This window comes from Ochotona princeps, chromosome 14 (assembly GCF_030435755.1).
Source record: "Ochotona princeps isolate mOchPri1 chromosome 14, mOchPri1.hap1, whole genome shotgun sequence".
In the NCBI taxonomy this organism is placed as follows: Eukaryota; Metazoa; Chordata; class Mammalia; order Lagomorpha; family Ochotonidae; genus Ochotona; species Ochotona princeps.
The window spans coordinates 2092101-2118724 of record NC_080845.1 but is presented as its reverse complement, the minus strand read 5'-3'; the positions used below and the strand labels follow the sequence as shown (position 1 = coordinate 2118724).

The 26624-nt window shown below is 54.4% G+C and overlaps 1 protein-coding gene across 1 annotated transcript; it reads right to left on the bottom strand.

Moving 5' to 3' along the window:
- Positions 1-1631: 1631 nt before the first annotated feature.
- Positions 1632-24954, bottom strand: TTF1 (transcription termination factor 1). Its single transcript, XM_058672846.1, has 11 exons — positions 24911-24954; positions 19246-20250; positions 17938-18167; positions 16151-16336; positions 15393-15471; positions 13298-13428; positions 10432-10666; positions 7033-7122; positions 5990-6055; positions 2613-2698; positions 1632-1816 (listed from the first exon to the last, which is right to left on the bottom strand). The coding sequence occupies exons 1-11, from the start codon at positions 24952-24954 to the stop codon at positions 1632-1634; spliced, it is 2337 nt and encodes a 778-aa protein (XP_058528829.1).
- Between the last annotated feature and the right edge of the window lie 1670 nt (positions 24955-26624).

The window sequence follows — 26624 nt, the reverse complement described above, 5'->3', positions numbered from 1 at the left end:
CCAAGTTTTCTGGCTGAATTGAGTACAGGTGACTGCCAGGCACGCTGGGACCCTAACTTCCTAGCCAAGTACTAATCCTCTCGGCTGAACCCCAGTGCGGAGCTGGGGCTGACCACGGCCTCCTGCCTGCAGAGGGCGGCGTGGGCTTTCGTGGGGGCCTGGGCACCATGCCTGCTGCTTGCACAGGGCGGCGTGGGCTTTCGTGGGGGCCCAGGCACCATGTGTGCTGCTTACACAGGGCGGCGTGGGCTCTCGTGGGGGCCCGGGCACCATGCCTGCTGCTTACACAGGGCGGCGTGGGCTCTCGTGGGGGCCTCTTTCTGCTTCCTAAGACAGAACCATTGCAAGCTGGGTCTTGGAGGCCATGTCTTTGTGGGGAGTGGGCTGTGCAGAAGCCATGGGCAATAGTCAAGGAGCAAGCAGGTCTCTGGGGACTCAGAGCAGCTGGAGTGGCCCCCAGGTAAAACTGCTCACGGCCTGTGGTGGCAGTTGAGAGCTTGCTGGTTCAGGGTGAGTCCAGTCTCCAGACAGGCACAACCCAGAGCTGCAACCTATAAACACGCAGGCCCCCGCCCATCCAGGGGCTACTTCACTCATTTCAAGTGTATCTATGTTCACAATTTCCTTTTATTTATGTTTGCAAAACTGAGAAAATAGATATCTTTTCTGAAATAGCGTGTCATTCAGATTTATCACCATCAGTTTTAACCACTGTGTAATAATTCACTCTAGAAATACACTGTCACTTAACACATTAAGAAACACATTTTAAAATATTTTTTTCTGTTATAATGAATGCACAATTTGATGGCTAATTCTATGATCTCCTCAGGACAAGTTCCTGAAAATGAGATTGCTGGCCACAGAGCATGTGCATTCCCAGCCTGGATCAGGCTTCCACAAAGCAGCACCCCGGTGATGCGCCTGGCAGCCTGGAGCTCACCACCCCCCACACTCCCTTGCAGCAGCGGTCTGCCAATGGAAGAGAGGAGGCAGGTGGCATGCCAGGGTGGGCGGGCAGCTATGAGGGCAGCAGTGGCCGGCAGCCTGTGGCGGCTCAGCTTTCCTGGTGGGACAGCCCAGTGCTGAGGTCACCCTGGTGGATGGGGCGGGAGGAGCAGGCCCGAGGCTGACAGAGCCTGCTTCCCACTGGCCATGGAGGAGCCGGCTGGGTTTTCTGCTTGACTGTGCAATGAGCACTTTGAACACTCAGGAGGGAGACACACACACATTGTGACACAGGACTGGCCGGTCCACACTGTCCACTAATACTGATCTAATACCCACACCGCAGGCACGAGGCTTGACAACCGGAACACAAAGCGGAATGGCCCACGTTACTGACAACCAGTTCGCCCATTTCTGCCGCACTCACCCGGATGAACCACAGGATGTGACCCAGGGAAAGCTGGCTTTACAAAACTCTGAGCTGCAATTATTTTCATACAGAAATATATGTACCTCTTTGTTTTCACACTGCAAGATACTAATATAAACACTAACCAGTGGCGCTATCACTGCACCCCCTTCGCCTGGCCAACGTGCCAGTTAATAAGAAAAGTACCAATCCTGAAACAGGGCTGCCTGGACACAGTGTAGAAACAAGAAGACGGACAGGAGGGTCAGTGCGTTCACACCCGCTCTTCCGGGTCTTCGTCCTCACTGTCCTCGTCGTCACAGTAGAAGATGTCCTGGAACAGGAAGGCCGGCCTAGGGGTCACGGGGGGCTGCACCTCACTGCCCGTTCTGGCCAGTGTCTTCTCCAGCTTTCCTTTAAGCAGAGGCAGGCTGGTCTCGTACAGGTAGTCGATGATTTCTGCAGGAGGGAGAGCTAGCCGTGAGGCTCTGCCTGGCCACGGCCAAGCGCGCGGTTCCCTGGGCGGCTCCCGCTCTGCGGGGCTTGCCTGTCTACTCACTCCACCTTTGCAGAAACCTTCCCAGGCAGCACGTGCTGCTGCAGCTGCGCTTTCTGAGGAGGAAATCCCCACACAGGGCTATTCAGGAACCTGCTCAAGGTCATGGGATTAAGAGGAGTCATACAGAGCCAGCGCTGTACGCTGAAAGCGTTTCACCACGTACTCCGTGACGGTGTCACCCCAAGCCCGGTCCCACAGGCACAAGTGCTGGCTGAGCACAGGCGCCCCACCTGCAAGCTTCGTCGACAACTCCAAACTCCACACTGAGCCTGCACTGCAGGGCTCCACAGGTCTGGGATAAGACGCAGGGACGTAAGGCATTCCCCACATGGCTCTAATGACTGGAGTTTGGGACTTGGGCATCTAAACCACCCCCAAATCGCAACACGGAGGGAACCGGGCGCCTTGAATGTTTTCTGGAACTCTGTGCGTGTATTGTGTGGTCTGTGCGAGCAGGCACCTGTTGAGGGTGAGTGCAAGCATGCAGGTATGTGTGTGTGTGAGTCTGTGTGTGCATGTGGGGGCACAGGCCAGCAAAGGCAGAGTGAGATCTAGTCAGGCAGTGACTACGCCTTACATGTCCCTAATAATGTGTACGCCTCAGGACAGCTCAGTGGGCAGGTACCATAGGTTGTTACTGGCCACTGTTTCCTGATTTGCCAAGTTCTTAACTACGCCAATATGCAGAACACTCACCCGGAAAAGTCTTCCTTTGCCAAAAGGGAACACAGGTAGCCTTCAGCCTGTAGAATTTAGTTTGGACGAAAGATGGAGGAACATCCCTTCAGAAATGAAAAGATAAAAAGTTAGTGTTGCCTTGAGGATGTAGCAGCTCCATACTCAGGCAACCCAAGTGACCTACACTGACACAAGGTTCAGATCCTGAACATGGAATCATTATGTTCAATCGTGTGATAAAAACAGGACACATAAGGGCCTAGCACAGTAGCCTAGTGGCTAAATCCTCACCTTGCACATGCCAGGATCCCATATGGGTGCTGGCTCATGTCCCAGCTGCTCTGCGTCCCTTCCAGCTTGCTGTTTGTGGCCTGGGAAAGCATAAAATGGTGGTCCAAAGCCTTTGGACCCTGCATCCGTGAGGGAGACCTGGAGGAACTTCCTGACTCCTGATTGGCTCAGCTCTGGCTGTTGTGGCTACCTGGAGAGTAAACCAGCAGATGGAAGATCTTTCTCTCTATCTCCTTTCTCTCTGTAAATATGCCTTTCCAATAAAAATAAATATATATGTTTTTTTAAAGGACACATCTTTCTGTCTCTCCCTGTAACGTTGCCTTTCGAATCAATCAGTAAATCTCACACATGGAGCTGGTGCTGTGTGGTGATGGCTTAGGAATCCCACTGGCTGCTGTTCAGGCCATGGCTGCTCCTCTTCCAGTCCAGCTCCCTGCTAATGCGCCTGGGAAAGCAGCGGGGGATGGGCCGAGTCTTTGGGGCCCTGCACCCACGTGGGAGGCCTGGATGAAGCTCCTGGCTTAAGTCTGGCCCAGTCCTGGCCATGGCAGTCTATGAAAAGTGAACCAGCAATGGAAAATCTTCCTCTCTCTCTGAGTTTCAAATAAAAAAATAAACCTTTACTTCTCCCATCTCCAAAATGTGACATGCATGAAAAGCCATGCTACTTGATTAAAGACACAAAGAAAGAGAGTCGGTGGGCCGAGAAGGTTCTGCCTACATGTGCTGGCACCAGCTGCTGAGTCTTCCGGCTCGAGTGCAGGTAACATGCATCTAGCAGAGCAGAAGGTGACGTGCACGCCAGCCAAGCCCTGGGCACCGAACAGCAGCCACAGCTGTTCCTCCCAGTGGCTCCATGAGGAAGCTACCCTCCTCTCCCTCACCTGGGGAGAGGCAGAAATCGGGGCACAGTGCCCCTGCCTGGGGCGGCAGGACACTGAGGGGCAGAGCTGGACTCCCACTGGGCACTCTGACTCTAAGTCCTATGTTCCAAACCACCACGCATGCTGGCTACAACTCAAAGGTGGATGTTCCTCAATATTTTATTATACAAAGCTCAAAAATCATAGCTGCTTAGGATGTTTTGGCATATTTTCAACTTATAACACAGTTTACAATAAGTAAAATAGAAACAATGAAATCTGAAATAATCTTATATGGCAAAATACTACCCTAACTTCCTGGGCATATTTTCTTGATAAAAGCCCAACTTCCTCTTTTTCATGAAGTCTCACACGTGGCTTCAGATGGGCAGAGGGTCAGATCCCGCTTGCCCCTCCAGCCTGGGCAGCCAGGCTCCAGCTGAGTTGGCCCCGCCAGAGGCTCTACCAGGCTCCTTCGCAGGTGAGGGACCCAGCCAGCACGGCTCAGCCCATGGGCTCCAGAGTGACATCCAGGACTTAGTGCCAGGCCCACTGACGTCGGGGATCCCTGCGCCCCTCCTCCTCCCACGATGCCAGGTGCCCAATGTGACGCTCCCCAGAGCCAAGCCCTGGCTTTGACAACACAGTGATGGCCTTGGAAGTTCTGAACCTAAGAAGGTCTTACAAGAGGTCTTTACAAAGTTCCTGACCAACATGTACTGTGACAAAACTAGGCATGGATTTCAAATACGGTTTCCACCACAATAAACTTAGAAGATGTGCATACTCATTTTTCATTTTATTTGAAAGACAAAGAGAGACAGACACAGATCTTCAGCCGAGAGCTCTCCTTCCTGCGCTCACTTTCTGGCAGGCTAGGTCTGTGGGGCTCGGACAGAACCCGAGTTTCTGACCCATCCCCTGCTGCCTCCCAGGGCGTACATTGCAAGCTGGGTACGATAGCCAGGCACTCCGAGATGGGGTGTCCCTCGTGGCAGCTTAATGCCCAGGCCAGTCGCTCGCCCCTCTTTGAAGTGACCTGCACATGTTGCCTTCACTTTGCTTTGGTGTCTTCAGCGGAGGTGTGCGGGGACAGGTGGGAATCCCACAGGCCCAGGACATGCGCTTCCCTCTGCTGATGGCCACTGGCATGCTGCCCACTTCTACCAACTGCCTGTGCACGCACCGGGAGGACTTTCTCCTTCCCGTCTGCAGCTGTGAGGCGTGAGTGAAGCTGTGGTTCCCAGTCAGCAGGTGGTCACAGAGGGTTCCCTTGGGGAGTGGGGTGCACGCCGTGTTGCCAGCAGGGTGGACACAGCTTCCACTCAGCTTGCGAAGGCTTTTCAACAACAACCCCACAAGAGGCTTAGAGCATCTAACTGCTTTTGCGTTCTCACACACGACTAGGAACTGAGCAGGTGGCTTAGCAAAACCAGGACCGGGGGCAGCCCTGGCAGCATGGGAAGACCACAGGACCCCCGGCAGACCCTCCACAGGTGGCAGAGACAGGGGAAATTCCCTTTCCTGATGATTTCAGTGTGTGGGCTGTGCTGAGAGCCACAGAGCTAGGGAATGACCAGCTGGGTTTATAACGCTCCCAAGTGGGGACACAGGACACCGGAAGTCCTGCAATGCCGCGGAGCACGCGCTTCTGAAGGCCCCCAGCTTTCTCCGTGGTACCACCGCCGCCTGCAGTTGGCTTATCTGTCGGTGGTGTCTGCCAACAGAACCAAGCACTCCTAGGGCTCCCATCCACCAAGACCTTCTGTGCCTGGTGTGCAGGAGGCAGCCAGAGAGCAAAGCCTTGTCCATGTATCATAAGCAGAGCTGGTGGCCCCGGAAGGTTCGTTTTCAGGAGTGGACACTCAGCCTTGTAGGTCAGATGCCCGCATCCCCCAGGGGAGCCACCAACTCCAGCTTTCCGTCGCTGTGACCCTGGGATCCTGGATTGAGTACCTGGGTCCTGGCCCGGGTCCTGCCCAGGCCCAACTCCAGTGGACATCTGGAGAGTGGAGCGGTGCAATGCTGCTCGCGCTCTGCCTCCCAGACGCAAACATAAGCTGACACAGTTTTCAACGTGCTATAGCAAACTGGTCCTCTAGCACATTTTAAACTAACATTTACACAAAATTCCCTCGATGTCACGAACTGCACCTTGTTCTTTTACATTTGATACAGTCATGTAGTCAAATTCATCCCTACCTTTTAATCAGCTTAATATTAAACAAACGATCTTACCCGATGGCACTAGCAAGATCTTCCCAGTCTATTTCATTCGAATCTTCCACATTGATTTCATACAATCTACGGGGAGAAACAGATCGTCACTCTTCAAGCAGAAAGCAGCATGACAGGCATGTTTGTGCACTCACAGACCGTAGGTCACGAGCGTCCTTGCCTCATCGAGGCTCGAGGTCCCAGGGAGGCTGGCACCTAACCCCGGGCAGTCCCATGTCACTCAGGGACAGTGCTCGCAAGCTCACAAGCCGTCTCTCCTCCATGCTGCTCTCTCCTAGGGGAGCCCCAGTTCACCTTTCAGCACACGCAAACACATGGCAACAGCACATGTATCCTTGGCCCTTTGTGCTACGACCCCATGTGCACAAGTTCACGCACTGCTCATGGGGTCAGGTAAGTGGCAGGTGGCTCACGGTTTCCTGAGGAAGGATGCTGTGGACACTGACTAGAGAGGCCTTCCCTGGTGTGCCTGTCTCACGAGGCATGGATGCTGCCACAGCATCAGTCAGGAAGCGCACCCGTGGACACCAAGCTCACGACGGCGAGCAGGGAGAACGAAGCTGTCCAGCAGGCAAGCTGACAGCATGTGCTGCGTCTCCTGTGACGTGATGACACGGGCGCAGGCCACTAGACCCCCAGACCCCCAGGGCCTGCCCATGTCTTCCCATCCTCGGAACTCTCGGACTTGGCACACTAAGAAGCTCAGAGACAAAACCAGTCAACAGCAGCAGCAAACTCGCGCTGGGAGGAGGGCTCTGAACTTCCCTCACTTCTACTGCGCAGAGAAGCGGGCTCAGGGCCACAGCAGGAGCTCCTGGACCACAGCCACCAACTGCGTACACACAGCATCTTACGCACATTTCACTTAATCCTCTAACGCTATTATTTTCAAGCTCATCTGAGAGGAGTAATCTGAGAGTTGGAAAGGAGGGTCACACAGTAACAGTGGAACAGCTGGGGCACAGACGGGAACCCTGGCACCTCTGTGGCAGTCAGCCACTGCCCTCGGGCCGGGGAAGAGGCAGGCAAGGCTGTGTCTGTACCTCTCAATCAGGATGATCTTCGCCTGCAGGGCGTTCACGCCGCGGTACACGTCCTCGCCGTAATTCATCCTCTTGGTCAGGATGTCAGTCCTGCAGGAAGAGGACGAGCAGCGGGGCTTACTGTCAGTGCTTTCCATGAACACGCCCCACACTGCCATCCTCTCAACACAGATCTTCACCTCCGACCAGTGGAGGGGCAGGCACTGTGGCACAGCGAGATATGCTGCCCCTTGGGACGTGTGAATCCCACATGGATGTGGGATTCGAGTGCTGGCTCCTCTGCTTCTGACCGTGTGTGAAGCAGTTTACGACGGCTCGGGTGCCTCAATTCCTACCAGCCACACTGCCCACTGCCAACCAGACAGACCCCCTGACTCGAGGCGTCAGCCTGGTCAGGCCCAGCCGCTGTGGCCGCTCAGGGAGTGGACTGGGGGAGGGAAGAGCTCTGTATCCCTCCATCCCTCCATCTCTCTTCCTGCCCTTCAGATAAACAGAGCTTAAAAGAGAAATAAAGGAGGAAAGCAGGCCTTTAGCTTATGCTATAGGACTCCTGGTTTCGGCCGTTCATAGAGCAGCTGGATGCGTCTCTTACCACTGCCAGCTGCTGAAACACACGAGAAGACAGACTTAGTGACCTGACAAACGACGAGTTCTCTAATGCCCAAAGCTAACACTGAAGGAACAGCTAACTTCCAGTGAGATCAGCAGCTCAAAGTGCGGAGCAGGCAGCACCACCTTGGGCCCGGTGCTGCGGTGCAGAAGCGTAACTGTCCCTTCAGAGACTGCACAGAGCACTGCCTGCCCTCTTCCTGCTCACGCATGCCCCGGAAGGACGGAGGACTGCCTGCCCTCTTCCTGCTAACGCATGCCCCGGAAGGACAGCCCAAACACCTGGGGTCCTGCCCCCAGGTCGGAGACCCAGACAGAGATCTGTGCTCCTGGGCTTGCTCTGGCTCAGCTTGGCTAGTGTGGGCATCGAGGGGAGTGAACCAATAGAAGGAGATCTCGCTTTGTCTCTCTGTCTTTTATAAAACAAACAAGAGCAATATCTACCACAAGCAGATTAACGTGAGCTTTAGAAGTAACCGTCACTGCTGCCCTTTCCCACCACGCCACGCAGCTGGCTGCTCCAGCAACTTTTTTTTTTTTTTAATTACAAAGTCAGACATACAGAGGAGGAGAGACAGAGGAAGATCTTCCGTCCGATGATTCACTCCCCAAGTGAGTGCAACGGCCGGTGCTGTGCGTATCCGAAGCCAGGATCCAGGAACTTTCTCCAGGTCTCCCACGTGGGTGCAGGGTCCCAAGGCATTGGGCCGTCCTCAACTGCTTTCCCAGGCCACAAGCAGGGAGCTGGATGGGAAGTGGAGCAGCCGGGATTAGAACCGGTGCCCATATGGGATCCCGGGGCGTTCAAGGCGAGGACTTAATTCGCTAGGCCACGCCGCCAGGCCCACTCCAGCAACTTCAACCACAGTGGGCTCACACATGCACTCAGGGGCCAAGTTCCCTTCAATTCCAAAACAGACGGGGTGTGTCGGCTGATCCTGAAGCAGGCTGTCCTGATTCAGTCACCCCCAACCTCCTTAAAGCTAGTAAGGAAACACTTCCACCTGTCAGTTCTCCCCAAGTGCCCGAAATGGCTGCAGCTGGGCCAGGTCAGAGCTGGGAGTCAGGAACCCATTGCAGGTCACTCACAGGGCTGATGGGAACCTGGTGACTTCAGCTCTCACTGCTGCTCCCGGGGTGCACCTGGGAGGAGGCTGGGGCCAGGAGCAGAGCTGAGCATCACACCCAAGCACTCTCGGGGGACACGGGCACCTCCGCCAATCACACCCAAGCACTCTCGGGGGACACGGGCACCTCCGCCAATCACACCCAAGCACTCTCAGGTGACATGGGCACCTCCGCCAATCACACCCGGCACTTTTAGGGGACACGGGCACTTCTGCCACTAAGCTAAACACCTGGCTCCTTCTTCCTAAAAGATCAATTTTAAATCAGTTTAAAAAGGAAGTGGCAGGGGAGGCTGAGAAGAGGAGAAAGAGCAGGGCAGAGGATGTCAGGGAGGGACAGGACCTTGCATCTCCTTCTCTGTTCGCCAAACGGCTGCCACAGCGAAGGGTGGGCTAAGCCCCAGGAGCTCGCCCCGCTGCCCGTACGAGCGGGAGGCCAAGGACATGGCCATCCCACTGCCTTCCCAGGGGCATCAGTAGGGAGCTAGACTGGAAGCAGGGTAGCTGAAAGGTGAAGAGGCACCCGGTGTGGATGACAGCACGGCCGACAGTGGCTTAATCAGAACAGCACAATGCCGGCACCGTTCCTTGCCTTCACTTTCTGTTTTACAAGATTTATTTACTTTTACTGGAACGTCAGAAACACAGAGAGCAGGAGAGACAGAGAGGAAGATCTTCTGTTCATTGATTCATACCCTAAGCAGCCACATTGGCCAGAGCTGAGCCGATCCAAAGCCAGGAGCCAGGAGCTCTTCCAGGTCTCCCACACGGGTGCAGGGTCCCAAGGCTTTGGGCCGTCCTCAACTGCTTTCCCAGGCCACAAGCAGGGAGCTGGATGGGAAGTGGGGCAGCTGGGACGTGAACCAGCACTTACATGGGATGCTGGTACTTGCAGGTGGAAGATTAGCCAGCTGAGCCAAGGTACAAACTCCACTTATTCGTACTTAATATTTATTCATTATTTTTTTTAATGTGAGAAGCAGAAAGACTGAGACAAAGGCCTTATCTGCTAGTGCACTCCACAGATGGCCAAATCGGCCAGGCTGAAGGTGGGAGCCAGAACTCCACCCAGGTTGCCCACGCAGAGCGCAGTGGCCACACTCCTGCTCACCAAGACCCACAGCAGCAGAGCTGGGGACTGGGGATGGAGCCAGGACCAGGCACCCCAACATGGGATGTGGCTGTGTTAATGCCTACATCAGATGCCTGTTCCACACTCTTTTTTTTATGTTTTAAAATTTTATTTAAGTAGACGCTAGAGAAACTTGGGAGGAGGGGAAGAGAGGGAGGGAGGAAGAGTGAAGGAGACGGGGAGAGAGTGAGACAGAGAGATACTCTCACCTTTGCTAATTCACTCCCCAAATGCCCTCCCTGGCTGGGTGAGGCCAGGCTGAGGCCAGACGCAGGGCACGCAATGCAGGATTTCCACACGAGCACAGGGACACGCAGCTGCTGGAGCCATCACTGCGTCTCCCCAGGTTTGCACTGCCAGGAGGCTATGACCAGGACCGGGACCTGTGACTCAGACCCAGGGCCTCTGCCGTGGACATGGGCGCCCCGGAAAGCGCCTTCACACTCGGCCAAAGGCCTGCCCCTCTGGGTTCTCGGTAACTTCACCTGGAGACCTGCTGCTGGGGGATCTGTGAAAAGCCTTAAAACTTACCACTTACTTTTGCACTGCATCCAGTTTCTGCTCTCCACCTTGGCCGCCACTTCTACCCAGGATATGCCTTTGTAGAGCTTTTCCCGAACAATCTCCAGGCGCTGTTCAGGGTTCTCCTGGAGTCTGGAATCTACCTCTTGCAACTCCTCGAGAGACATTTTCTTTAGAATCACTTCTTTGACGGCCTTGATCAGCTTCTGGGTTTCTGTCTTACTCCAAGCGCCGTGATTTATTCCTACAGACATAAAGGGACAGGCTTGTTCTGTTGTTTCCAAACACAATACGAAAAACTACAAATCAGGGCCCAGGGCGACAGGCTGGTGATTAATGTCTTCGCCTTGCACGCCTGGGATCCCGTACGGGCGCCAGCTGTAATCCCGGCAGCCCCGCTTCCCATCCAGCTCCCTGCTGGTGGCCTGGGAGAGCAGTCGAGGACGGCCCAATGTCTTGGGACCCTGCACCCGCGTGGGAGACCCGGAAGAAGAGCCCGGCTCCTGGCTTCGGATTGGCTCAGCTCCGGCTGTTGTGGCCGCTTGGGGAGAAAACCAGCGGATGGGGAGATCTTTACATCTCTCTTTCTCTTTTAAATTTGCCTTTCCAATAAAAAAAATAGATCTTAAAAAAAACCAAAACCAAAACCAAACCAAACCAAACCAAAAAACCACATTGCTTTCTTCAAAAGGTAGTGTGATAGGGAGGGACAGAATCTTCCAGGTGCTGGTCCACTCCACAAATGGCTGCAATGGCCAGGCTGGTGCAGACCTAAGCCAGGTCTCCGCGTGGGTGGCAGGGACAGGCTCTGAGATCACCTTCCGCTGCTGTCCTGGGGGCACTGGCGGGAAGCTGAAGGGAAGCACAGCTGCCCAGACCTGGGCCAGCGCTCTGACACGGAACACGACGTCGCAGGTGGTGCCTCAACTTCCCTCTGTGCCACAGTGATCTGAGTCCCCGCCTCAAAGGCGTCAGCGGCCCAGCAGCCAGCTTGCCTTGAATCCTTTTTGCTGATAGCAAAGGGCTACACTGCAGAAGGATGCTCATGGTGACAGCAATGCGACATGCCACTGAGATGCTGCAAGGGGGGGTTGGGCCAGTTGACAAGATGAAAATTTAAAACTAAGAGAAAAAAGGCATCTACAACTTATAGGCCAAAAATATATCCAAATTAAAAAAAATAAAAGATTTACTTATTTTTATTTGAGAGGCAGAGTTATAGAGAGAAAGCAGGGAAAACAGGAAGAAATGGGGGAAGAGAGAGATCTCTCACTAGTTCACTCCCAAATGGCTCAGCACCCAGGGCTGAGCCGGGCCAGGGCAGGAGCTCCTTCCACGACGCGCACAGGGCACAGAAGCCCAAGCCCTTGGGCCGTTTTCCTCTGCTCTCCCAGGAACATGACCAGGAAGTGAGACTGGAAGTGGGTGGGACACAAACCAAGCTTCACACTGGATGCAGCACCACAAGCACAGAGCTAGTATGCTATGCCACCACACCGGCCCAGAATATTTTCTTTTTTTTTTTTTTTTTAAGATTTATTTATTTTATCACAAAGTCAGATATACAGAGAGGAGGAGAGACAGAGAGGAAGATCTTCCGTCCGATGATTCACTCCCCAAGTGACTGCAACAGCCGGTGCGCGCCGATCCGAAGCCAGGAACCCGGAACCTCCTCTTCCGGGTCTCCCACGCGGGATGCAGGGTCCCAATGCATTGGGCTGTCCTCAACTGCTTTCCCGGGCCACAAGCAGGGAGCTGGATGGGAAGTGGATCTGCCGGGATTAGAACCGTTGCCCACATGGGATCCCGGGGCCTTCAAGGCGAGGACTTTAGCCGCTAGGCCACGCCGCCGGGCTCAGAATATTTTCTTAAAATGCAGACTTTTCAATGTGAAGACTTTAACCAAGAAAACTGTTTATGAAACAAGAGAAAATGAGCCAGGCGATTTAGGAAAAGTCCTTACCTAATGAGCTACGTGGCTGGCCTGTTTCTCTCTACCAAGCTTCCTGACCGCATGCCCAGGCCCAAGGGGCAGCTTCCCTGGCTCCCATCCCACTGGCAGTTAGATCTGTGCTGAGTGTTCCTGAAGGAACCGTGGGAACAATCAGCCTTGCGGGACCCACACTGGCACATCAGGTAAAGCTGCCACTTGCAATTCTGAAATACCGCATGGGACGCAGGTTCAAGTCCTAGCTGCTCCACTTCTCATCCAGCTCCCTGCTAGTGCGTCTGGGAAACATGGCCTAAGTCCTAGGGCCCCTGCAACTGTGTGGGAGACCTGGAAGAAGATCCTGGTGTTGGGTTTGATCTGGCCCACCCCTGGCATTGCAATCATTTGGGAAGTAAACCAGCAGATGGAAATCCATCTCCACCCCTGCTTTTCTAATAAATAAAATAAGTATTTAAACAAAAATCAGCCTCATGAGTAAAAGCTGCATGGTTTCAACAAAAACATGAAATGAATTAGCAGAGGAAACAGCTCTAAGAAAACCGAAACCGAGCAGTGCCAAGGTAGGCAGTGTGGCACAGTGGGTCAGCCGGCTACCTCTTGGGGCGCCCTCAGGAGAGCTGGTCTGAGTCCCTGCCTTTCTAGTTCCAACCCAGCTTCCTGCTCAGGCACACCCTGGGAGGCAGCAGGTGACATCCGTGTACTTGGTCCCACCAGGTGGGACACCGGATGGGTTTAGCTACTGGCCTAGCCTGGCACCAGCTGTTGGAAACACGGGGGAATGAACCAGCAGATGGAAGAGTTCTCCCTGCTGTTTCCTCTAACTGTCTAATAAATAAACCCTAAAATCAGATCATCAGCAGGATCCTGCTGAGGACGACTGGGCGAGGCCTTGGCCACCACGGGAGGACTGTGACCCCCACTTACGGCTGCTGATCTGCGAGAACTTCAGGGCCACGGAGAGGCTGCTCCGTGACACCAACTCGCCAATCTTCTTCCAGTTGTTTCCATGCAGAAACTGGTATCTCTTCAACTTCTCAATGTCTGCTGTGCTGTACCTGAGGAAGGGGAAACGCACTATCATTCTAAAGGAATCGAGGAAAACAAACTGTAAGGAGCTGGGGGGACTGGTACCGTGGTGTAGCAGGTAGGGTCCCACTCGTCACCAACATCCTATACAGGCGTTGGCTGTTCCACTTCTGGTCCAGCTCCCTCTGATGCACCTGGGAAAGCACCAGATGGTGGCCCGAGGGTTTGCGTCCCTGACCCAGGTGGGAGTCCCAGAGCAGTTCTGGCCACTGTGGCCATTGGGGAGAGGACCAGCACATGGATGGTCTCGCTCTAACTCTGCCTTTTAAATCAAGAAATGGCTAAAAACCAGAAAAACGTAAATCCATACAGGGGCCTCCCTCTTATCCAATCTCATGGTTTTAGTTGCCTGTACTCATCTTGAATCTGAACCATTCTTTACAAAAAAAAAAAAAAGATTTATTTATTTATTTTTAAAGATTTATTTATTTTATTACAGCCAGATATACACAGAGGAGGTGAGACAGAGAGGAAGATCTTCCGTCTGATGATTCACTCCCCAAGTGAGCCGCAACGGGCCGGTGCACGCCAATCCGATGCCGGGAACCAAGAACCTCTTCCGGGTCTCCCACACGGGTGCAGGGTCCCAATGCATTGGGCCGTCCTCGACTGCTTTCCCAGGCCACAAGCAGGGAGCTGGATGGGAAGTGGAGCTGCCGGGATTAGAACCGGTGCCCATATGGGATCCCGGGGCTTTCAAGGCGAGGACTTTAGCCGCTAGGCCACGCCGCCGGACCCTATTTTTATTTTTATTGGAAAGTCAGATTTGTAGAGAGAAGGACAGAGAGGAAGATCTTTTGTCCGCTGGTTCATTCCCCAAGCGGCCACAGCCGCTGGAGTGGAGCCGATCCAAAGCCAGGAGCTTCTTCTGGGTCTCCCGTGCGGGTGCAGGGTCCCAAAGCTTTGGGCTGTCCTCAACTGCTTTCCCAGGCCACAAGCAGGGAGCTGGATGGGAAGTGGAACAGCCGGGACACAAACTGGCGCCCTATGGGATCCCGGCACATGCAAGGTGAGGATGTCAGCCACTGGGCTACCATGCCAGGCCCTCAACCTGAATATAGTCGATGGAAAAATCAGAAGTAATCAGTTCATAATTTAGAACTGTACTCTACCAGAAGTGGCACAGGGAGACGCCATGCTGTTCTCCATCCTGCCTGGGACACAGCCGTCCTCCTATCCAGGGAACCCCGCTGCATCCGCTGCTCTCCTGTGAGTCATTTCACAGCTGACCTGGCCATCACACTGTGATTGTAATGCCTCATGTTACTTAAAAATACCCTGAAGGGACTGCTGCGATGGCTCCACTGGCTAGTCTCCTACCTCTAAGCGCCGGCATCCCACAGGGGTGCCGGTCAGTGTCCCGGTTACTCCACTTCAAGTCCAGCTCCCTGCCTGTGACCTGGGAAAGGATACGGCCCAAAGCCTTGGGACCCTGCACCCATGTGGGAGACCCCGAAGAAGCCTCTGGGCCTTGAAGACACACACCGGACAATGACACACTCTGGGTCCACACACAGAACTGCCTGCCTTTTATTTCTAACCTACTGCGGTACATAGGTTGCTATGAAAAAAAATGTATCTAACTCATTAATTTACCTGAAAGGTAGAGTTTATATACATACATATATATATATATACATATACAGAGAGAGAGAGAGAGACAGAGAGAGAGAGAGAGAGAGAGATCCTCCATCATTCACTGCTTTACTTCCCCAAATGGCAGCAATTGCTGTAACGGCCAACTGGCGTATAAATCTGGCTTGTCCCTGGCTCGGGGTCTTGCTTCATCCACCGGTCCTGTGTGTCCGTGTGAGGAGCTCGACCCTGGCTAGCCAGCTCAATAAACTCTGCCTGCTGATTGCATCCACATCTTTGCTATCCAACGGGGGGACGATTCTGGACCCGAACAAAGCTGCTAAGGCGTTCCTCTTACCTGCCTTTGTAATTGTTCACGTCGAACATCTTCTTGGCACGGTAGTAGACGGGCTTCCAGGGCCGGGCAATGCCCTTTCCTGCGACCAGAGCAAAGGCGGTCAGAGCGGCCCAGGCCTCCCCTGCGCTGAGAGGGACCCAGCACGAATGGCCTGACCCTCTGACTCCTGGCCTGGTGGGGGGGCGTCTCATGGGTCTTGCGGAGAGCAGCCTTGGGGGCAGATGCACCGCATGAGACAACTCGTACTCACAGGCCTCAGCTTCTGGAGTACTCAGTACCTGGGAGTGTCACCATCATCCAAACCGGTGGAGAGGGAGGTGACAGTGCTGCCCACACAGAGCACCCCTCAGCAACTATCCTCAACTCCCACTCCCATCCTGTCACCTTAGGACCCCCCAACTTCCCAGGCACGTGGGAGGGTTCTGCTACCAGGCACAGATAGGACCACAAAACTCAGGAAACCAAGGCGCCTATCAGGATACGCTTTGAGTGCCATACACCAAGACAAAGAGGATGAAAAGTCACAACTGTAGTTGTTGCCAAGCCAAACAGGAAAGCCGGAAGCTGCTCATTTACTTCTTCAGGAGTTCCACCCAAGCACACTGCTTGGGCATGGGAACAACTACCCATCCCCAATGGCACTGACGACAGCTAAGTGTGGTGGCCGGTGCCAGGGCTTGTGCCAGCACTGTCTGCCTATGCTGGTCTTGTCTACACTTGGAGGGGATCGTGGGTGGTCAGAGAGGGAATGAGCTTACCAATGTGTACCCGGAATGCGTATTTTCTTTTTAGATTGGTGATCCTAAGCTTCTCCTCCGGATATCTGTCTGCGTACAGCAGTTTGTCTGCACTCTCGATCCCCGTCAGGGCCAGAAACTCCTCCACGTTCTTCTCCAGCTGCTTATTTTCCTTGGCAGAAAACTTGCCAAATCTGATAGGGACACCTGGCAGGGGGAAATTACAACAAATAATGAGCAGGAGCAAACCAACCAGTAAGAAGTCAGAGCCCAAGGACTGTCCAGTGTCTCCCCGCAGCTGCCTTGACATTCACTCTCCCAGTGCCCCAGGGAGCTCGGCCGTTCCTGCAGAGGTAGCCCGAGCCCAGCCCTTTCCCTAGTTTTCTGTAGTCTTCCTGTTTTACAGCGCTCTTTCTTGCTTCATCAATGATGGGATTATACTAGAGACTTAGACAGCGCTGAAGGAAAAATTCACAACAAATCGTCCTTGCACATTGAGGCGCACTGCCCATGCTGGAGTACACGGGTTCAAGTCCTGGCTGCACTTCCAACTCTGGCCTCTTCCTCTGGGAGGTGTTGGCGACAGAGGCTGTGTGGGAGCCCTGGATGAAGGTTCTGACTCTTGGCTTTACCCTGGTCCAGTGTCAGAACCTGCAGGCATTGGGGAGTGAACTGGTAGAGGGAATGTGCTGTCTGGTGAGCTAAATAATAAATACATAAAAAGCAGTCCTCTCTACTCGCTCTGCTCGGTGCCCTGAAGGCTGCAGGGAGCCGGAAGGCTGTCACCTGCTGCTTCAGCTATGTATAGGTGAGAGGCCAGGGCTCAGGGCACTTCCTCCCGAGGGGCACTGTGTTGATGACAGGGTGTGTTCCCACAGCTATTTAAAAAATGTAATTTTACAAAGCAGACCCAAGCCCTTCCTACAGACAGGGTCGTGAGCTGCTGCTCCACAGGCTGCTCCGCTTCTGCTTGCTGTGCCTATTTTCAAGGTGATATACCGCACAAAGCTAAGGGTCTCTCTCTCTTTTTTTTCTTTTCTTAAAGTTTACTTGCATTTTATTTGAAAGACACAGAGGTAGACAGGAAAAAGAGCTCCCACTCACTGATTCACTCCCCAAATGCCCCTCAACAGAGGACTGGGCTCTGCTGAAGTCGGAGCCCGAAACGCAGGCGACATCTCCTGCCTGGGTGGGAGATGCAAGTGCTCGAGCCATCGCCTGCTGCCTCCGCGGACACGAGCAACAAGCTGGGACTTGAGCGGATGCCCTAACACAGCAGGCGGGAACCCCAAGCAGTGTCTTCATTGCTTTTTCCAAAGCTGGTGCAGGGCCCTGAGCACGTGCTCAACTGTAAGGCCCAGCCTTCCGCGTGTAGCTGGCTCTGTGTTCCACTAGCCTCCTGGGACGTCCCTGCAGCACAGTGCGGTCAAGGCCACAGCTGCCCACCCTGAGACGAGGCCCACTACACCAGCTCACCCTCAAAGCGCGTGTCCCAGTGAGAGATCATGACTGATGTCAACCCCCGAGAGCTGTCCTAAGACCATGATCCTGCTTCTGCTGCGGTGTCCTACCCTTCCTCTTCCTCTACTGATTTTCTTGTCTGGGGAGTGTGTAGCCCCTTCCTCCTTTACTTGGTTGGAACTGGCCATAAGAGAAACAGGCACTTCCTTTTGCTGATTTTAGAACTCAGAGCAACAGGAGGAGAAAGGCTAGCCAACAGATGCTTCTTGGAGTCTCTACAGCCGGGCCATCCTCAGAAGCCAGCCAGTTGCCGGCTCCGCACATGGTCAAGGTCTGCCCCAGCTCACCCTGGGCTCTGAACTCCCGGAAGCGCTGCAGGTCTTCCCGATACATGCGCTTCACGCTTGCGGCTGCCCTGTGCCCAATGTCGGGGATGAACTCTCGCAGCTCCTTCACGGCGTGGTCCAGATCCACCTCGGGGTCAGGGGAGTCCCTCCAAGCTCTGGCTGAGCAGCTGGTCTCAGGGTCGTCTGCCAGCCCCCACAGGTCTTCTTCCTCTTCGTTGGTGGGTTCTACCCTAAGGGAAAACTTGTCTGATGGATCCCAGCACATCGCTGGACCCAACAGTTTTAAGCTTAGACTAGAGTGCGCAAACTAGACGGGATCTTGGGGAACCAACTCAGTCCAGGAGCTCCAAACTGAGGTCACCTGATCCACGTAGAGGAAACAGACACAGCTGCTGGGGCCAAGTGGGGCCAAGCCCCACTCCTACCGGTTACTATTTGCTTACATTGGCTTTTCTTTTTTTGAAAGATACTAACTAATAAGTGAAGCCCTCCTCTGCCCCGGCCAGGACTCCAGCCTCTCCAGGAATGAGGCTGTACACCACACTGGTTCTAAGCTAGTTACATCAATGTTCTGGTGCTTCGTCCATGGTTCACCAGGGCCTCATTCTGTCTCCTGCCCACTTCCTATGTATCTAATTTAACTCACTCCCAATCCCTTCGGGAATGTTCACATCCATCACTTAACCTCAGGCCAACAGTGGGCAGCTGAGAGGTTAACCATGGTCCCTGAACACGCCTGCCTGCTGCTCAGGGCTCTGCCAGTATTCCCAGCGGGATGGCACGGGGCATGAGCTGAGCCCGCAGAACCAACCACCACCACTTGGGGTGGAGTCCCTGCCCCCAGTGAACTTCTAGGTGAGACTATTTTAAGCCAGGGCAAGAGAGCAAAGGTTAAGGTCACTTAGTAAAACAGGGAGAGAATCCAGCTGGGTCCCAGGAACTGAGATAAAATGGTTACAGAAAATCCTTGTATATTTTTTTCAGAAGACAGTATACTCAAATGACATTTATATAAATAATGAGACCTATTTTCTTCCTTTCTTGCTGGTCTGTACCATTCCAAGTGTTACACAGCTAGTCATTCTCCCACCTGTATGCACATGGATACAAGGCATGACACGCAGCGCTGGGAGAGTTCTGAGTGTACACCTGAGGGGTCAGCTCCCCTGCCCAGCCCACTCAGCCCCCTCAGCCACGGAAGCACAGGGCCAGCCTGCTCCGTGACCTCTTCCAGCCACCGGGTTACGTGCTGAAGGAAGAGGCCCAGGTCAGACGCAACCCTCGGAAGGCACGCGATCGCCACGTTACCTGGGTGCTTCTTCCATACGCTGCCTTCTGGGAGGGGCCTGGGCGAGCTCCTCGTGCGGCCTGCGTTTCACACCACCTCTTACCGGGGGACTGTCAGGTTCGGGGGGCTCAGAGGTGTCACCAGCTGCTGCCTCTCTTGTCACGGAAGCGTGCTTCCTTTTCTTGGACTTTTTCTTTGCCCTGCTGGGGTCCCGGGCCTCTTCAGGCGCATCCCCACTTTCCCCACTCTGTACTGTCCCAGCCTTGTCGACCCTTTGGGGACTTTCGGGGGATGCAGCCCCGGGACTCTCAGGCGCCGCCAGTGTCTCCACCTCTTGGCTCCTATGCTTCTTTTTCTTTTTCTTCTTGGACCGGCGCTTGCCCGCAGAGCCCGGCAGCTCTGTGGAAGGCAGACACTCCTGCTCCTCTGTCCCCGCGTGGGCTGGGGCAGGGCCGGCGGGCCAGCTCTCCTGGGCAGCGTCACGGCGCGCGGCCTTCCCGGGCTGCTCTCTGTGCTTCTTCCTGCTCACCGTGGGACGCAGCGCCGACTCCTCCTCGGCGGACTCAGGGGCTGCGCCCAGTACCCCTGCGTGGTGTCCCTTCTTGGACTTTCTCGCCTTGTTCTTCTCAACATAAGCAGCATAGTCTCCCCTGCAGTTCCTGGGTGTGCTCTCGATATTTTCTTTGTCCACAAGGGCGTACACAGGAACTGCCTCCTCTTCTACCTCTAACTCTCGCTTTGTTTTCTTCTTGTGTTTTTTGGGTATAGAAGTGGCCTCTTCAGGGTCACCCCAGATTGGGAACTGTTTCAATGGGGAAGACCTGGGCTGCTGTGAAGCCTTCTTCTTCTTCCTCTTGCTTGGGGTCGCCTCGGGCTGCTCCCTCACCAGGGACGAATCCCGGAGCCGCTCCTGGGAGTGCTTCCGGTGTCTCTCCTTAGAGGCGGAGCGCTTTTTCTTCTTCTTTTTCTTGTCAAGAAGCGGAGTAAGGATTTCAAATCTGTTGGATTCCTCTTCCATTTTGTTCCTAGAGGGAAATGGGTACCAGTTTAGTTTTGCATTTTAAACATGAGCCTGGAAGAAGGGAGCTCACGGCAGCATGAGCCTGCAGTTACGATTTTGTCCCATGACACTTCTGGAAGTACACAGCAGGTGCACGGCGCTTCCCTCCGGCCCCGCCCCTGCTGACTCTAAGGCTCAGAGAAAGACAGTTGAGGGACTGTGCCCTGCACCCAAGGCCGTTCCCCTGTCACCAGCTCCCCTCCCACCTCTCCCTTCCAGCTCTGCGCTCCATTCACACATGCCTTGTTTTGGTTCTCCAAATACATGCATTCCCTTCGGGCCCAGCTGTATTTTCACACAGTTTGCAGTGTGTGTGCAGTAGCATCATCACACAATGTCAGCGTTGTGTTATGATGCGATGATGTTACAGCATCACAAGGGGGACAGGAATTTTTGAGTTTCATTGCAGCCTTGCAGGCTCACTGTCCTATGTTTGCCCTGCCATTGGCTGACATGCTCTGTGATGCATGACTGTGCAGCCAACGGGAAATGATATGGTTAAAAACAACACCTTGGCCAGCAGCACACTTCTCTCCTGGCTGTGTCCTGCTTTTGAATTCTTAAGATTTTGCTTGGGCCCGGTGGCATGGCCTAGTGGCTAAAGCCCTTGCCCTGAACATGCTGGGATCCCATATGGGCACTGGTTCTAATCCCGGCTGCTTCACTTCCCATCCAGCTCCCTGCTTGTGGCCTGGGAAAGCAGTCGAGGATGGCCCAAAGCTTTGGGACCCTGCACCCGCGTGGGAGACCTGGAAAGAAGTTCCTGGTTCCTGGCATCGGATCAGTGTAGCACCGGCCGTAGCATTCACTTGGGCAGTGAATCATTGGACAGAAGATCTTCCTCTCTGTCTCTCCTCCTCTCTGTATATCTGACTTTGCAATACAAATAAATAAATCTTAAAAAAACTTTTTTGCTTAATCTTTGACTACATAAAACATAACATGGTTCAAAGGCCGTAATAACCTGCCTCTCATCTCTTCATTGTTCTCACATGGAGTGTGGCCTGTACGCTCCTCCTCCGGGCAGCATCTGCTGTTGCCCAGTGACAGTGAGGCGGGCGATTACCGTGCCAGTCATGGCGTTGGCCAATCCTCGCACACAGCCTGCACAGGGCAGCTGCAGGACGGGCCAGGCCAGCACGCCGGAACTACACCCCAAAGGCAGGCCCCTGGGCCCCCAGGCCGGGAACTCCCACCAGGAAACGCAGAAGCCTGTGAATGACCGGTCTCCAGGGCAAGCAGGAGGGCTGTAAGTGGACTACCTACTCATGCGTCCAGCAGACTGTTTACAATGGGCACTGCCCTAGACCCAGCACCCAGGCCAGCACCTGGCTCATTAAAGGAGCTTAATAAATCATACTTGAATCAATGAATGTTTTCTCTTTGGTTGGCCTCAAGCCACTAACAGCTGGAGGAAACACAACTCACAGCTGGGCAGGTGAGCACCACTGTTCACTGCAGGGGGTGCTGAGCACTGCCTGGGAGCTGCCCTACAGCTCTCAGATCTGTGCTGGAGGGACCAGCAGACACTAGCCTCGTGAGGCTACTGAGCACTGACGATGTGGCCAGGCCACACAGCACTCAGTGTCAAATACAGACTGGATTCAAGAAAAGGCTTCACTGAAAGCTACACACACACACCACCCATCCACGGGCTCGCCCCTCAAATGCCTGCCTGTGACACCTGGTTCGGGCCAACGTCAAAGCTGCGAGTTCTCCCACGGGAGAGTCTGGAGCTGCCACCACCTGCTACCTCCCCAGTGCGCAGCACCGGAAAGCTAGACTCAGGAGCTGAGCAGGGGTGGGCATGCCAACGGGGGAACCGAAGCAACGCCCACGTCACACACTGCATTCCGAAGACTTCCAGCTAAGGATGCAAAAGAGCTCACTAATAAACGTTATATGTTAAAAACAGAAGTAAATAAAGATAAAAATAATCCATATGCTGTTTAATACCGAAACAGCCAGTGCACTCCTAATTGTACCTGCTTCTTCGCACAGTTTGGGCTGTGGTTAATTGTGAACTGTCCATTGAATAATCTTTACACAGCATTGCTCCACTCGGCCATTTAGACTTTCCTTCACCAGGCCAGGTAGGAGAATTCTGGGTACTTCCCCGCTGGGCTGCAGTTCCCACTAGTGAGTACGTCAGCTCGGACCGTGGGTGGACCAGACTGGCAAGGCCGCAGCACCCATCGGCATGCAGATGGGCTGGGTCTGGGGGCAGGCCAGACTGAGTAACGCTCCAGCACTTGCTGGTGCGCTTGAGAGCCTGAATGGGTGTGGGAGAGGCCAGGCTATGCCACAGCACCCACTGGGTCACATGAGAGCCAGGTCTGGGGTGGGCCAGGCTGGGCCAGGCTGTAGTACCCACTGGTTAGAACCAGAATGGTACAGACCATCCAGGCTAGGCTGCCACATCAGTTGGCAAGTGCCAGGACTGTGTGTGAGCATGTTAGGCTGCACTGCAGTACTCCCTGGCACGTGTAGGATCCAGGGCTGGGAGCATGCCTGACAGGAACTGAGGGCACTCTGCTAAACTTTATATCCTGATGAGCCAGGCCTGGGGGCATGCCAGGCTGGACAAGGCAGTGCACCTGTTGGCATATGTGAGGGCCGGGTCTGGGTGGGTAGGGCTGAACTAAGCCACAGCACCCATGGGAGTGTGCCTAAGAGCAAGATGAAATGTGGGCTGAGCCAGGTTAGACTGCAGCAGGGGTGGGCACATGCGAAGATGGGAAGGGGTGGGCCGGGGGGTTAATGAGGGCTGCCCTGATTAAGCCATGACACCTGCTGGTATGTGTGAGGAATGGATCCGTGGCGGGTTGCCTGGACCGGGACACACACCCCTCAGTTCACACGAGATATGGAGCTGGTGGCAGAAGTGACTGGGCAATGCCTCCATCAGTATGTGCACTGGCTGGTGCAGATGTCAGACTGACCATGACCCTGTACTAGCTGGTACACACAGGAGCTAGGTCTGGGGTCACCCCAGGCGAGGTTTCTTAGGGGAGTCCCCAACCAGCCCGCTGGCCTCAGATCCTGGTCACAGGGAAAACCAGAGGATGTGTGGTTTGACCTTGGAGTGCATGTACCAGGACTGGGGCTCCTCAACGGCTGATGCCCGTGCAGTGGTCAGCATGCCCAGATGCATATGGGTGACACGCTCGTCCTCCCACCCCAGGTGGACCCGGGACCCGCTCGTCCCCACCAGGAGGAACTGGGACCCGCTGGTCCCCCCCAGACGCCCCCGCCACCCGCTCGTCCCCACCAGGCGCCCCCGCCACCCGCTCGTCCCCCCCAGGCGCCCCGCCACCCGCTCACCCCGATTTTCCCAGCACAGCTGCGGGGTGACGCAGGCCGAGCCCTGGCCCGAAGTGGACGCCCACCTGTAGGCCCACACATTAGCCTCGGTCCCGGGGTGAGACTCGAGGTCGTCGGCCCAGGCAGGTCCCGCGAAGCTGCGAAGCAACATCGCCAGCGCACGAGAACCACCCAACAATCCCCCAGAGCGCTTTCAACATACCATCCGAGCCGCTAGCCGCCTTTTTCCCAAACCGGAAGTGCCGCGCTGTCGGGAGCGGAAGTAGCTGCGTCACTTCCGTACCACTGGCGTTACGCTGCCATAGCAACCAAGATGCCACCTCCTGGGGAACGTTTGCCTAAGCTACCAGCTCAGCTTGTTGAAGATTAAATTTCCTCCACTGCCTTACGAATTCCTTCCTGCTTTCAGCTGATTCAGCAAGTTTCTGTTGAGCTCCAGTTGCGGTCGAGGGATGAATAATCTAGAAACACAGATAACAAATCAACCCAGATGATGACACATTCTTCTGTAAGGATAGTCAAATAGTAACGCGATGGAGAATGACCGGGGACACTGGGTGCTGCTTTAGATGAAAAGGAAGTCTTTTTTGGCAAAAATAAATAAATAAATTAGAAAGTGAAGGTTACAGAGAGAGAGGGGGAGAAAGAGAAATTGAAATTCCAACAGCTGGCTCACTCCCCAGCTGACCACAATGCTTCGGGCAGGACAGGTAGATGCCAGGAGCTCCACCGGGGCTCCCATGTGGGTACAGCTACCCAAGCATTTGGGCCCTCCTCTGCTGCTTTCCCAGGCCACAATCAGGGAGCTGGATCAGAAGTGGAGCGTCTGGGACTTGAACCAATAACCATATGCCAGTGGTGCAGGCTGAAGCTTTACCTGCTAGGCCAAAACACCAGGCCCCCAAGGAAAGATTTTCAGGGAGTGACATTTCCATAGACCTACAGATGGAAGGGCAAGGGAACATCAAGGCTGGGGAGTGTGTCAGACTGGAAACAATTTAAAAACCCTGACCAGGGCCGCTGGGGCGTGGCGAGCGAAGTGGGAGTGGTGAGGACGAGGCGGGAGGTGTGGTGGGGTGTGGTGGGATCGGTGCACATTGAGCCGATGGTTAGAAGGCAAGCCTTCGTCACGCCTCCCGGAAGAGGTGACTCTCGACCACTGCGGGTTTCGTCATTTTGCCAGATGAACATTGGCATGCGGGCAGCAAGTCTGGCCTGCAACTGTCCTCTGGGTTGTGACCATGCACTCTTAGCCCCACCTGTGGGTGGGAAATTCCAACAACTTGTCCCAGGTGACTTACTTGGCCCTTCTAGGTGAGCAGTCTGTGGTCTTTTTGCCGTCCATTGTCCTGGCCCTCACTGCGTGGGCTGCTCAGTCACTTGGATTAGAAAGGGCATGACCTTTGCCTTCTGGTGAAAGTCTGGCAGTGAAAAGGGCTGGACACACACACACGAGCTGCTCCAGCCCCTGGGTGACCAGCAGAGGGCTGTTTGTGCTGCTACCTGGGCGTTGTGTTGGTGTCATCCATGTTGATACATAAATCCAGTCTTCTTTTCAGGAAAACTTGCAAACCCGCGTGCAAGTGGATATTTGCGTGATTAATGAAGAAGATAATGATGAGTGAGCCACAGAAGGGCAGAACTTGAAGGAAGCTTAGAGATCATGCAGACGAAAAATTCCAAAAGCAGTGTGCAGAGAAGCTTACAAAGCTGAGTTAGAGGGCCCGGCACAGCAGCCTGGTGGCTAAAGTCCTCACCTTGCATGCGCCAGGATCCCATATGGGCACCGGTTAATGTCCCTGCTGCTCCACTTCCCATTCAGCTCCCTGCTTGTGGCCTGGGAAAGCAGTCGAGGACGGCCCAATGCCTTGGAACCCTGCACCCATGTGGGAGACCCAGAAGAGCTCCTGGCTCCTGGCTTTGGATTGGCTCAGCTCCAGCTGTTGTGGTCACTTGGGGAGTGAACCAGCAGACAGAAGATCTTCCTCTTTGTTTCTCCTTCTCTCTGTATATCTGCTTTTCCAATAAAAATAAATAAATCTTAAAAAAAGAAAGATCTTGGGCCCGGCGGCGTGGCCTAGCGGCTAAGGTCCTCGCCTTGAAAGCCCCGGGATCCCATATGGGCACCGGTTCCAATCCCGGCAGCTCCACTTCCCATCCAGCTCCCTGCTTGTGGCCTGGGAAAGCAGTTGAGGATGGCCCAATGCCTTGGGACCCTGCACCCGCGTGGGAGACCCGGAGGAGGTTCCTGGTTCCTGGCATCGGATTGGCGCACATCGCCCCGTTGCGGCTCACTTGGGGAGTGAAACATCGGATGGAAGATCTTCCTCTCTGTCTCTCCTCCTCTCTGTATATCCGGCTTTCCAATAATAATAAAATCTTAAAAAAAAAAAAAAAAGAAAGATCTTTCTCTGTTTTTCCTTTTCTCTGTATATCTGCCTTTCCAGGAAATATAATTTTTTAAAAAGATTTATTCAGCTTATTACAAAGTCAGATATACAGAGAGGAGGAGAGACAGAGAGGAAGCTCTTCCGTCCGATGATTCACTCCCCAAGTGAGCTGCAATGGCCGGTGCTATGCAGATCTGAAGCCGGGAACCAGGAACCTCTTTTGGGTCTCCCACACGGGTGCAGGGTCCCAAAGCATTGGGCCGTCCTTGACTGCTTTCCCAGGCCACAAGCAGGGAGCTGGATGGGAAGTGGAGCAGCAGGCATTAGAACTGGCGCCCATATGGGATCCCGGCGCGTTCAAGGCGAGGACTTTAGCCGCTAGGCCACGCTGCCGGGCCCAATAAATGATTTTTTTTAAAGAAGCTGGATTAGGCTGGCAGGTGGCCTGGCAGGTAAGGTGCACCTGCTACAGCAGCCTCTGTGGGAGCAGCAGCGTCTCTGCTGTTCTGTTTCCTGCCTAGCTCCCTGCCGATGGCCTAGGACAAGGAGCTGAGGATGACCCTCGAGTATGGGCCCCTGCCACCCAGGTGAGAGATCAGAATACAGCTCCTGGCTCCTCTGTTGT